Below are 13,857 nucleotides of genomic sequence, written 5' to 3'. Positions count from 1 at the left end.
GGCCCCAAAGCAGAGGGACTCGTGTTTTCACGAGGCTATCGTATTCGATAATCCTTTGAAGTTTGAAGCTAGACTAGTGAGCGAAAATGCCTGGTCTTAGCAGACTTGGAAATGTGTTTTGCCTTGGTTATAATAGGGATTCCCGATTGGAGGATTCGTGTCCGGTTCCTCCGATTGGAACTCCTATGTATGAATTGTATGTGAAACATGGAGTGGGCCCCATTGCTTATAATGAAATCTGGATAAAATATACCAGGAAAGACGGCGTCCTACAGTGGCCCCGTTATGGTAGCTTTGAAACTGAGATTTTAGATAATCTCGAAGTTAGATTGTTCAAAAAGAAAGCCCGGCCGGCAATGTTTGACTCTTTCCGCCTATGGCGCAAGGAAGCCAAACAGAAAGAAATTAAATTAGCGAAGAAGAATAAAAGAGAGCGAGGTTTGTCGATGGTGCAAGCTGCTATAGCGTTTAGGGATAATGAGGAAGAGCAAGAGAGCGAACAGATGCTTAGGGTCAGGAAGTTAGCGGTAGACAAGTGCTACCCAGCTTTACCGCCTCAACAGCAAGTTGAGAAGAAAGACGCTGAGAAAGATCCTTTAATGTCACACCTATGGAGTTCGCCACCTCCTTATGCACAGAGTGCTACGGCACCACCGCCACCTTTAGCTGCGCAACATCCAGTTGTTGTGCCACCTGCGATTCCTCCACAGCCAGCTCTTCTTCCGTTGGCTACTGTTCCTTTAGCGCAGCCTTCTCAAGGGCCGCCAACTTTGCCTCGTACTTCGTCTGCTACTCCTACGCCTATTTACACTACTCCTTCTGTTTCGACCTTGGATTCTTCTACTATTGTTCCGTCTTCCCTTATTCTTTCACCTTCTCCTTCTGCAAGACAGAAAATGACTGCTGCCTTGTCTGGTCTTCTTTCTCCTTTATGGAGACATTTGAGTATGTCTCCAGTTAGTGAGCGTAGACAGTCACCTAGTCAGTTGCCTGACACAAATGAACGTACAGTTTTGGATCATTTGGCGCGTAAGTGGATTACGTATGCTTCTCAGTATGATCTGGAGGGTGTTATGGATGTCTTCCTTCAATGGGAAGAACCAAAGCAACGGTACGTTTTTGAAACGATGTGTGGATTCCTCCATGAACAATGGGTTGAAGAAGTAGGTAAAGCTTCTGATGAGTTGTATCGTGTGCGTTCTGAGTTTGCGAAAGGGACCGTTGTGGGTCCTCAGGATTTTGGAAGAGCAGTTGCGACTATTTTGTCGTTTCGTAGTGACACTCCTTCTGAGCGATTGTTTGAGTCGGACTCGTCAGATAAGAGAAAAGCGCGTCAATATCCGATGCGTGAGGTTCCTCCGGTTTGGAGACCTCAAGATGGAAATGTTGCAGCACACTTTCAGCGTGTGTGGGTACATGTTCCTTGGAAGCGTGTTGAAGTTTTAGCTACTAAGCAGTCTTTGCCTGATCCGCGCAAAAATCCAGCAGGATATTATAAAGAGCTCACCCAGACTGTGGGTTCGTGCATTATGAATCTGGCGGATATAGATATGTTGTTTGGGAATGTTGTCCCACAGCCTATTTGGAGTAAGATTCGACATGCGGATCATGAGCAAGAATTGGGTGCTACGTGGGTTAATCTTCGTGCTGCGAATGATAGACAAGTTGGAGGTGCTAAGCCTGAAGATCTCATTACTGAACTCCCGAATAGGATTATTGATTATATGAAAACTTTGATGCCTGAAGTGCGTGTTAATTGGGACAAATTGTCTGCGTGTAAGCAGAAGAAAGATGAAACGGTGTCTGACTTTTTCACGCGGTTTGAAGAGACTTTTGTAGATCATAGTGGTCAGGACATGGCTACTGAGGGTGGCCAGAGATTGTTCGTTGACAAATTTGTACATAATTTGCTTCCTGAGTTGTGTAACAAGCTGAAAGACTCTGAGAGTGCTTGGGCTGTTTCTACGTCGGCGCAGATTTTGGCTACTGCACAGTACTATGAAAATAGACGTAAAGATGAGAAAGAGAAAGAGGATAAAAAGACTAAAGAATTGGAGACTAAGATTCTGTTGCAGCAAGCTTATCCGCCTCGTAATAATCAACGCGATTATCAGCAACCTCAGCAATATCAGAGAAACTCGCAAAGGTTCGAGCCTTCTCAACAGTGTTTTCCTGTAGGCCCTAATCAGTGTGCGTATTGCAAAGAAGAGGGTCATTTCAAGAATAGTTGTCCGGCTCTGCTGCAACGCACAAATGGTGCTTCTGGTGTAAGAGGGCGAGGTGTTCAGCAGGCTCCTAGAGGTAGAGGACGTGGTGCGTTTCCTCAGAATACGCGTTTTGCCTCCACAGAATTCTATGAATAGCTTTGATCAGCAAATGGTGCGTCTGGTAGGACGCCACAGTACTATGCGGATGATTACTACGTCGAAGGTGAGGATATGAATGGTGATGATTGCTAGGACAGCCATAGACAAAGAGAGGGAGTTGTTTCAGTTCCAGTAGATCAGAGTGGACCCTATGTTGAATGGATTGCATCAGGTGTGTCAGAACCTTTTCTGTTGGATACTGGTGCTGCAAAGAATTCAAGAATGTTTCAGTAGGTTTTTCTGGCGCCCCGGTTACGAATCCGATTTCTAGTCCGTTGTCCATTTCTGTCGGACCTCGTGAATTTGAAGCACCCCTCATTCTTACAACGGGTTGTGGTGAGAACTTGTTGGGATTGGACTTGTTGAAAAGATTGTATGCAACGCTATATTGTTCTCCGCCAGGAGTACAACTTACATTAGGGAAGAGAGTGATCTCTCCGATGTATGTATCTAAAGATCGGCTTCCACCTGAATTGTCTTCTCTCCCTGATTCTCTTTGGGCTACTGGTCCTAATGATGTGGGTCTTTTTGTGATTCCGCCATATGTTGTGACACTGAAAGCGAATGCTAGGTTGCCGCGTATTCCACAGTACCGCATTTCTAGCGATGGTGAAAGAGCACTTTTGGCGATCATTTATGATCTAATTGACAAGGGTGTGATTGAGGAAACGAGAGGCAATGTGTGCAATAGTCCTGTTTTGCCTGTTCTAAAGAGAACTGATTCTTCACAGCCTCTTGTGTATAGGTTTGAGATCGATCTTCGTGAGGTTAATAAGATTGTTGTTCCGCAATTCCCTGTTGTACCAGATATCACCGCTTTGTTGACTTTGATTCCAGCTACAGCCACGTGGTTTTCGGTGATTGACTTGAAGAATGCTTTCTTCAGCATTCCGATTGCTGAGGAGAGTAGGGACATCTTTGGCTTCTCTTCAGGTGATGGTGCTGCTCTTATTCAGTATGTTGAGTTAGTTGCTGCTGACAATGAAGAGATTTGTAAAGAGGCTACTTCGTCGTTATTAAGTCACTTGTCTGATTATCATCATAAGGTTTCTCTTTCGAAGTTACAATATTGTCGACAAGAAGTAACCTACTAAGGTCACCTCTTATCGAAGGAGGGAAGGAAACTGACCCCAGAAAGAATCCAAGCTATTGCGAAAATGAGTGTGCCAACGACAGAGAGAAGTACGTGCCTTTTTAGGTATTACAACGTATTACAGACAGTGGATTCCTAATTTCTCATTGCTAGCGAAGCCTTTGATAGCTCTTACTGTTAAGGATACTCCAAATCCTATTCCTTGGTCTGACGAATGTCAGAAGAGTTTTTCAGAATTGCGTGGTGCGTTGTGTTCGGCTCCTGTGTTGGGTACTCCCGACTACAGTAAGCCTTTCACATTGTATGTCCACGAGAGAGAGGGATGTGCATTGTCAGTTTTGACTCAGCAGTTTGGCGATAAGCAGCGTCCATGTGCTTACTTTTCGTCGACTTTGGATCCGGTAGCTAGAGCGTTGCCGAGTTGTTTGAGAGCGGCAGCGGCTGTTTCAATTCGACAGTCTGCTGGTTTAGTTATGGACAATACCTTATCGTAATGGTTCCACATGCAGTGGATACCTTGTTGAATCGTACCAAGACAAGGAACTTAACTAGTGCTCGGTTGTCGGGTTATGAGTTAACCTTGTTAGCAAGTTATGTACATATAAAAAGATGCAACACGTTGAATCCAGCCACGTTGTTGCCGATTTCAGCTGAGACAGATAATGTTGATGAGCAGCATGCCTGTTTCCTTAGAACTGAGGAAGAAACGAAAGGGAGAATAGACTTGAGGGATACCCCTCTTCCTGAGTGTGATGGTACATTGTGGGTTGATGGTTCGTGCTTCAAGTTGCCGAATGGTGATACGACTGCGGCATATGCTGTTACGACTTTGCATACGATTGTTGAAGCTGCACGTATCCCACATAATTCAGCGCAAGCAGCAGAGTTGATTGCATTAACGAGAGCGTGTTTTTTGGCGAAAGGAAACGCGTTTGCAGATGAAGTTGCGAAAGAAACTGCAAGAGATGTGATGAGTCGAATGTATGTTGCGGGTCCGGTGAGATGGGTTCCAGATAGAAATATGTGTGAAGATACGATTGAGAGTGTGAAATCCATCCAAGCTGAAGCTACAGAGAAAGACTTGAATGAATGGAGAGAAAGCAAGGGTAAATTGGACTCGAATGGTTGTTGGGTTGAGTTGTCAGAACATCAGAGATGGTTGTTACCCGATGCGTATGTACTTCCAGTGGTTACAATGGCGCATGGAATGGCACATATCAGCGTGAAAGGGATTTGTAAGTTGTTCGCCCCGAAGAACTGTATGGTGTGTCTGATGTACAATCCTGGTAAGGGAACTCCAACTCCAGCTGGTCATTTTGCTCCTCCAACGTATCCGTTCGAGGCTTTGCAGCTAGATTTCATCCACATGGAGACATGCAACAACCTAAAGTATGTGTTGGTGGTTGTTTGCTCTTTTTCTAGATGGGTGGAAGCTTACCCTTTGAAGGACAATACTGCCTTGTCCACAGCTAAAGCCCTTATCAAAGAATTTTTCACGAGGTTTGGTTTGCCGAGAAATATCTGGAGTGACAATGGGAGTGAATTTGTGGGTCCAGTGATGAAGAGAGTGTGTGAGGGACTAGGAATTCGGCAAAAGTTCCACGCTGCAAATCACCCCCAATCAGCTGGTTTAGTAGAATGCTATAACGGCACCCTTATATTAAAGTTGGCCAAAATTCAAGCGAGCTCTGGTTTACAATGGCCAGATGCTTTGCCCCTAGCTCTCCTGTCCACAAGAATGACTGTACATTCACGAATGGGTTTGAGTCCGTATGAGGTTGTGTTTGGCCGCCCGGCGAATATTTGGGGCGTGCCAAGACCAACAAAGTTTAGCGAACTTGAACACCTTGTGTTGCTTGATTACCTTTATGAATTGACGGCTAAACTGCGTGTCTTACACCAACAGGTTCGTGACACTTTGCCACAAGCTTCTGACGATCCAGGACACGCTATTGAACCTGGAAGCTGGGTGCAGGTGAAGAATTTCCAGCGAACCAAGAACGAGCAGCCTCGCTGGACGGGACCCTACCAAGTCTTGTTAGCAACCCGCTCCGCAGTCCGAGTGCACGGCAAGAAAAATTGAATGTGCAGCTCTCTCATCTGAGAAACTTGCTTATTTTTGTTTTTGAACTGCCATCTGGTTCAGCTGCTAGGGTCGCGGTTGCTTAAGACTTTGGAGTGCAGCTGAAAACGTTAGGTTGACAGTTCTGGTTGGTCTAAGGGAGTTGCCCTGGACTAACAGAAGCATTCCTTAGCAGAATCAACCTACCGCCGCGGGCAGCTACTTAGAGAGGATGGAGTTTTTCAAGATGGAGAGACCTGCAGAAATTGTGAACTTTAAAAGCCAGATACGAGAATTGATCATTCGGAAAAGATTTTTAATATTGTGCTTATTTATGCTACTGAGTTTAATGATGTTTTTAATTGGTTATGTCACCTTCTCTTTTCAAGTAACGTTTATGCCTACTATGCAACCTACACCTCCTCCTACTGTTCCCTCGCATTCTTTTCACCCTCTGCCTGAACATGAGTCCATTAGGAGAATGGAATTCGCAAATAATTCCTTTGTTCAGCTTCTGTACCAACACCAGCTAGTAGTGAACACGACTAATTGTTGTCTGTGTGGCCTTATGCCCCATACTACCGATAAAGGTATTCCTTACCTGGTCCTGCCATTTAGTTACAATGGTTCTTTGTGGGCGTTTCGGACGATGTTCATATATGCCACTGAACCGTATCCCCCACGTTCCACGAGAAGTAATTCGAGCAACAAAGCATTGGTAGTGGGGATCACAAACATGAGCAGAAACATTGATTCGTACAGAACGATTCCCAGAGATGAGTTGCAAGCTTACGATAGATGGAACATAACAGGATATGGAGTCACTCTGAGTGAGAACCAGCGAGTAAAGAGATCCTCTTCGATTTGGATAGTACCCCATCAGGGTCACCTATGTCTACAAGGTAATGGCAAGAATCCGAGAGCTCAGTTAGGAAAAAGTGTTTGCACTGAGACGTATGTCTTTGCATCTCGGACTTCCGCGTCGTTTCTAGCAGCTAAGGGTACATATTTCATCTGTTATGACAAGGCGTATACATGGTTGCCCCCTGACTTCTCGGGGACATGTTTTGTTTCTTTTCTGTTGCCTCCCACTTTTAAAGCTGCGGCAGATTACCATAAGATGAGAGTTGCTAGAGGTGTCTTCAGTAAGGAAGATACCGCAGGGCAAGAGTTGGGAGATTTCTTTAAGGGTTTTCTGCCGTTCTGGGGACCGATGGCAAACAGCAGGAACATTCGCGAATTGACGAGAGTGGTTGAGTCCACCATAGTCGAAACTGCTGGTGCCCTTAGTAACTTGACTGCGAAGCTCCAGTCGGATAGACTTATGACATTGCAGAATAGAATTGCTCTTGACGTTTTACTTGCAGACCGAGGTGGGGTATGTAAAGTGATCCAATCGAGTTGTTGTATTTTTATCCCAGACAACGCTCCGACAGTTTTCCAGGCCATTTCCAAGTTACATTAGGTCTCCGAGTCTGTACATATGGCTGAAGGAAATTGGTCGTTGATGGGATGGTTTTGGGAACTGTTATCCACATGGCGATGGAAGATTCTGATGGTCATTGGGATGGTATTGGCTATCCTTTTCTTGTTCTGTCTCTGTGTACAGTGTGCTCCGGCAATATGTGGCCTTTGTGCTACTTCGTGTTCGAGGAGACCTGTCCAGAGAGAGTTACTAAGTACTAGGATGATGCTACAGCAACATCTTGATGATCTGATGAATATAGACTTGAATTCAGATTGAAGTGAGTTTAGGTTATTGCCAAATGTAAGGGCAAAAGGAGGGTCTGAGGTTCCGTGAATCCTGAACCCGTTTGATAAAGGTTATCGTACCACGACGATTTTGGTATCAGCGAACCGCAAATGATGAATGCGGTATGCATGAGTGTTTTCATCATGTTACACCGATGGATTCACTATGCATTTGATGATTTCGTCTCGAACCCTTGGGTTCCATTTTGTGTACTGCAGCCATTTTGTGGGTTGTCCTCACATTAGACTGATGGCTGCAGGATGACTGTGGCCATGCAAGTCTCTAAGGACACGTACACCTTTGCTGACTCCCCTGTGACCTGGGCAAGCTGACTCCACTGCCTGAAGCCAAACTTGTTCGGCCAGTTCCTTTCCCAGTGGCCGAATGAGATTAGCATCCAGGTGCACATATCGTAAACCTTTCATCGCACACAAACTATGCCTAATCTTACACACACCTGTCTCTGTTTCTTTCTTTATGACTAGCTTTACGATGAGGAGGTGCCCGTTTTTATTGAGGGTCTGTCGATATCTGATGGAAATACTGGACCTTGCCGGGTAATTAATTCATTGTGGGCTGAACAAACTGAAATATGGGCTTGTAATCATGACTCTGCTTTTTCTTTGTAGTGAAAATATGTGAATGATCCACTGTAAAATAAGGAAGGTTTGCCTGAAGCATAATATTTTGTATAAAAAGGGAAGGCTGGCTTTGTAAGATTGAGCAGTCTCCTGAGAACCTACATGCTGTTGTACTTCTAGGACCTCTGTTACTGGCTGCAGCCAATAAACTTGATCTTTGAAGTCACCAAGAAGTACCCCGTGTCTCTGTACTCTAAGACAGGTGAATCCGGAAGACTAAGGGCGTTTCCCCTGGCGCCGCTGGGTTTAAATACCCGTTCTTCAGGGGAGGGGATGGGGGGGGAGGCTTTCAGTGATACGGATGAGCCTCTCAGCAGGAGGGAAGAGAGGCGGGGAAACACAAGAAAGGGTGTCAAGTAAAAGGTGGTTTGGTGTCTGCAGAAGAGGGGAAGCAGGTTTGAGAGGCACAGTCACTTGAAGCACAAGAGGGGCTATGTTAGAAGCTGCAGTAAATTCCTACAGAACCGTGTCTCACCAGCTCGTCTCCAGCATGCTCTCCGCCAATCTCTCCATCGCCTCTAGTTGCAAGACGTCAGCCAGCTCACCCTCAGTCTCCTGTGCTGAGAGTGAACCCCACTCCTGTGCCCCCCTGAGCCTGTGACACAGGACTTGAACTAAGGTGGCCAACTGGCACTGGGGCAAATTCAGGACGGGGGGTTGGGGGGGTCTATCAAAGGGGCTTGGCCAATTTAACTAAGGGTGTGGCCCACAAACACGTAAGCTAAGAAATCTGTGCTTAGCATATTTTGCCGCCCGACTGGTAAATTTGCTGCTTCTGTCAGTGCATCCAGATAAACAACACAATAAGTAAGATTCCACCTAGAACAAGCCAGGACTATTGGCTTTGTCAATGGTTGTTAGTAGCATATGACAAATAAGCAACAACATTGGCTTTGTTGTAAATAACATTGAAAATGCTTCAGTTGTAACATTATCAGAGTGTGAAAGAACTGAAACCAGTCTCTTTGAAGTTATATCGAAGGCAGTGAAGGGTGGTACTGCTGCAGAGTTAAGATATTGTTTCCCACCCTGAGGATTAGATTAGGGGGAAATTGGAGGGCCCGACAGGGACCAGTCTCAGCACCTGTTTTTTATACCTGCACCCGGTGCTGAGCACCTGCAGGACCAGGCCCACTTTAAAGCCCTGACCTAGTAAACCATCCTGATTCATGAGGTACCAGCACAAACAATACCACATCCTATCTGTGATTTATTTTGATGTTAGATGTAAATGTAAATGTAGTAGTACTTGTATAGCGCACAAATAACCCATGAGGCATCTCGGCGCTTGTACGCATACCACTGTGGAACCCTTCCTGGCTTTTCCCTGTGAAGTGCCCACTCCTGGGAACCCCCAAGGTGAAGCCAGGCATCCTAGCGTTGTTGGTGCCGTTGTGGAGATTAAGCAAGCTATTGCCCAGAGTTGCAGAGTGGGACCCATGAATTAGAATAGGCACTAAGGCGAGACTTATCAGGTCCGAGGAAATTTAGCCCAAGACCCGCCGAGGCGGGAATTGAACCCTGGTCCCGGGCTAGACCTCTAAATCAGGGTCTGCCGCTCTAACCAGATGCAAGGTGATATATGTATATTTACTGCAGCTAATATGCTACCACTGTCCAGAGCCTGCGTTTACACAGTGAAAAGTGCAAGAAGAAGACAATCCTCTTTAATGCAAGAAGAATGCCGACAGGTCAATCTACCAGGTCGCAGAATGTCATAAAGGTTTTTTTTAGTTGCAAAGTCTTTGAATAACACTTCTGATAGCAAATCTTTTAACAATGCACAGAACCTGTTTTAAGAGAGAGGAAAGTATTTCCGAATTGTGAAAGGGGTTTTGCGACCTGTAAACATGAGAGCTATTTGCATTCTCTTTGTGAGTTGCAGTGTAATGTAACCGTGATATGTGACCTCAGTTGTAGTTGCAAAGCACACACTTCACAGCTCAGCTTGGAACACCCTAAAAATACCATGGAAAAAGAAATATTTCACCTTAGGCAGCTTTAGGTCAATTAACACCTATTTAGTTCTCATTCAAGCAGCCTTTACATGCCCAGATTAATCAGTCCCCCCACATTTACATTTCTTTGAAGCAGCCCGGCACCCTGGCTGCTCCTCCCACTGAATCACTGCACAGGAGACTCACTCCCATCTGCCTGAGCTGAGCCATCTCAACTGCTGAACATTTGTCATTTGCCACCAAGGCTAAAATTACGGACAAATGCTGTCCGTGGAAACTTTCTTCACGGACAACAGCATCACAGTAAATTCACAGACAGTCCGTGAAAATGATGGAGGGTTGGTCACATTTACTTGAACCCAGACATAGAAGCAAATAACCTGTTAAAAAGAAAACTTTTCTGTGAGACGTTCTCCTTAACCAATCAGCAGTGATGAGAGGAGGCAAACCTCACAAAGTACATACAACAGATTATACTGCCGCCCAAGCGCTGTAGGCTGGACTTAAAAAAGGAAAAGTGCAACAGACTGTTCTAAAATAATGCAAGAAGGAGGAATAATTATGTCAGGAAGCAACTGATGAGCATATATGTCATGCTCAAATTTGCATAAGTTAACTTTCTAGTTTTTTCCTCACTAGTTACATAAAATATAAATGGACCAACTGAAAGCATTAGGTACATCCTCTTACATCGGTATAGGGGTTTAACAAATAATTTGTCAACAATTTATATTTTAAGGCACTTTTAGTATCACATTAATGGCATACTCACATTTGTGGATTTTGGAAAGGAACTGCTGTGGTATTCAGAGTAAATCTGGTTGTTGATTTAAAATGAGGATTGGCAAAATTCAACTTGAGTGCCTTCCGTTTACCTGAGAAACAATAGACAAAGTAAGTAAAGCTAATCTTCACATCAGCATGCATCTCACAAGTGAGAGAAGTGCACTAGGATGAAGGTATTAGGGAGACTCAATTGTGAGCCTTCCATTTAATTTATTTAAGACTGCAAGCCTGTTTCACAAAACAATGAGCTAATTATGAATTACAGACACACTTAACATTTACAAAGATTTGCTCGTGTTTAATGAAGCTCACACAATCTTTAGAAGTAAACTTGAAAATCAAACATAATGCCAGCTTTTCAGGTATACGCCTACTAAACCTAGTTTTATAGATGCAATTGTAAATTTCGGTGTGGAACAAGAAATTGGGACTTTTTTGGAATACCTACAAAGTTATTTGATTTTCTCAGTCGAGCCAATGCTCGCCAACCCGACAGTCACCAGAGAAAACCTATTTCCGGCCTCTTTACAAGATTTAGTGAGACAGCATACAAATTTGGCAGTTATATATACATATTATAAGAGTTTATAAATGCCTCTGTGCAAAAGTTGCTTCTCAAATTTGGTACTTTTTGCACCATAAGCGTCCCTTACGTTACATAATTGTTCTATGAAGTAGACCGCATTCATAACACAACTGTCTGTAGTCAACATCTAACTTTCTCCAATCTTTGATTGTGGTTGTATTCACATTTAGTTTATTTTAGAGGTTTGATACAGTGCAGTCTTTTCCATTTCTAGGAAGTGCAGAAATGTGAAGTTCCGAAGGAACTTGGGGCCTTGTGTAGCGATGCATTACCCTCATAGACACAGAATAAGTAAATCCTTTCAATACATCAGGTCCATTGTAACAAGCCAACCAGGGCATTGTTCAGGGTAATAAATAACCTGATTAGTTGGTTTTAAAATACAATAATTCCCATAATTAAGCCAAATTCAAGGCATCATAAGCACCAGAGCAAGCATACAATAATCACAACAACTAACTCACTACAGGAGTATATAACTTACCCTGTAAGCATCTATATGTAGCGTGCAGTGTTGCACATTACATGCTATGCATACTCCTGCCATCTAGTGTTGGGAGAAGACTCTCGTAGTTCTTCTTTCTCTACTAAGGTTCATGATCAACGTCGTGTTTCGTTTCTCCTCCCTCTCGAGGTATTGCTCATGTTCAGGCCTTTGAAAGCTCTTCCCTTTCATTGTAGTGCCTGATGGACCTTTGGTAAAACCAAAGCTATATCTTCCATTTTACCCCCTGATTGTGACCACTGCGATACTAAAGACTCTCGGAGAGTTCTCATGTGAAGTCTTGCATGTGGCACAATAGCTATGCATGATGCCATCCCCAGTAGGTGCATCACGATTTTGACTGGTAGGGGAAAATGTGGCTGATAAAGACCCAGTTGGTTATGAAGATTGAGAACCCTTTGTGGATTGGGGGGAGCAGGTTCTGAATTGAGTATCGCTCCCAGGTATGGTTGTACATGGAGTGGTTGCAGATGCAATTTTGTTGCATTGCTAGTGAAATCCAATTGGTGAAGCAGGTCTACTGTGTTTTGTTTTGAGTGTCTTTTAGCTATTAAAGGCCCAAGCTGAAGCTTTTAATCTTGATAAGGTGAGCATGGTCTCAAACTTAAGGCTTGCCTTTGTACACTTGAGAATGCAACAGATTTTAAAAACAAAGTATAACGTGTTGTTTGGAGGAAAGCATTTAATATAGCTTTGAGCCCACAATAGCGGCCTCTACCGGCCATTAAAGGCCCGAACCAAATGCAAGGGCATTGAACAAGGAAGCTGGCCTTTAATGTCCAGTAGAGGCTGCTATGGCGAGCTCTAAGGCTATTAGAACATTCCACCACTAGAAGGCAGAATATTCCAATTTGTTTAAAAAAACATTTTTTAAAAGACTCACGGAGCTCAAGGGGGTTGAAATGCCCTTGGATTCCGTAAAGCCCTTGTTCACAGCAACAGCTGTGAGCAAACATTGGAATGTTGATGCTCTTGGCTTCAACCAGCCATTAGAGGCTCAGAGCACTACAGTGTTTTCAATGGAGCGCTCAACATTCTAACAGACCTTTGGCTTTGGTTGAACTCTTGACCAGACAATCGTCGAGATATGGAAAGACATGTATGTTTTCTCTGCGTAATTTTGCTGTCACTACTTCTAAGTCTTTTGTGAACAGCCTTGGAGCTGCGGTAACCTTGAAAGGTAGCACATTAAATTGGATAATGACGTCCGCTTACCACAAACCCTAGGTATTTGAGGTGTGCTGGGTGGATTGGAATGTCAAAGTAGGTGTCCTTCAGGTCTAATGCAATCATGAAGTCACCCTCTTGTAGCCGGCTGGGCAATTCCTATTCCACGCGTCGGTACTGCGGGCATACACCGACTCCTGGGGAGACATCCAGGATGAACCACCGATACACCACCTGATCCAATATCTACATGTAATGGGCAGAGGCTCGCACATCACGCATTGGTTAGCGCAGGCGCTTCTCATCCACACGCAAAAACCCACACAGCAGATCAGGGCTAAATGGGCAGCGCACCGAGGGAGGGATTGGACGGATAAGGAGTGGAACCTAGTCCTAGCCAGTCCTGTGAACGTCCCCCGCAATTCCCGCTTCCGTATCATCCAGCTGTACATATTACACCATTCAGAAAAGGGGGTGGTGATGAACAGAGTGTCTGAATTCAGCAGACCACTCTTACCCAGTCCAAAGATCAGGGCTTGATCCATCACCGTTATTTATCTCACTGCACCATCCCAGCTCAGAACCTGGCTATATGCAAATCAGTCTGTCCCTGGCCCAGTGCATCATTGGAACAGGGCAGACTAAACTACCAAGCCAATTCTTCACCAGAAAGGAGTCAAGCTACCGGGGACCGGTTTCTGGCATTTCAGCCGTCTTCGGCCCGGCTTGCTTGAATCCTGATGATGCAGTGAGAAAGGGACTCATGTCTGAGTATACCCTGAGTATACCCTGCCACACCTAAGTACATATTACACCAGGCATACCTAACACCGGATAGAATAAATAGATACTTCGCGATCGACACTGCCGTTTGTCCCAGATGTGACCTGCTGGGTGCCGATATCCTGCACATGCTTTGGCACTGCCCAACCCTGGCCAC

The 13,857-nt window shown here is 44.7% G+C and overlaps 1 protein-coding gene across 11 annotated transcripts in view; it reads right to left on the bottom strand.

Annotated features, from left to right (window-relative positions):
• MAP2K4 (mitogen-activated protein kinase kinase 4) overlaps positions 1-13,857 on the bottom strand; it is a 767,786-nt gene that overhangs the window by 664,712 nt on the left and 89,217 nt on the right. For all 11 annotated transcript variants that reach the window (XM_086930577.1, XM_086930576.1, XM_086930571.1 and 8 more), the window contains one exon: positions 10,646-10,748. In XM_086930577.1, coding sequence (XP_086786703.1) covers positions 10,646-10,748 — 103 coding nt within the window. The remainder of the gene's footprint in view (positions 1-10,645; positions 10,749-13,857) is intronic.

This window comes from Lissotriton vulgaris, chromosome 7, assembly GCF_964263255.1.
Source record: "Lissotriton vulgaris chromosome 7, aLisVul1.2, whole genome shotgun sequence".
Taxonomy (NCBI): Eukaryota; Metazoa; Chordata; class Amphibia; order Caudata; family Salamandridae; genus Lissotriton; species Lissotriton vulgaris.
Note: the sequence above shows the minus strand (reverse complement) of the source record. Positions and strands in the feature narration are given on the sequence as shown.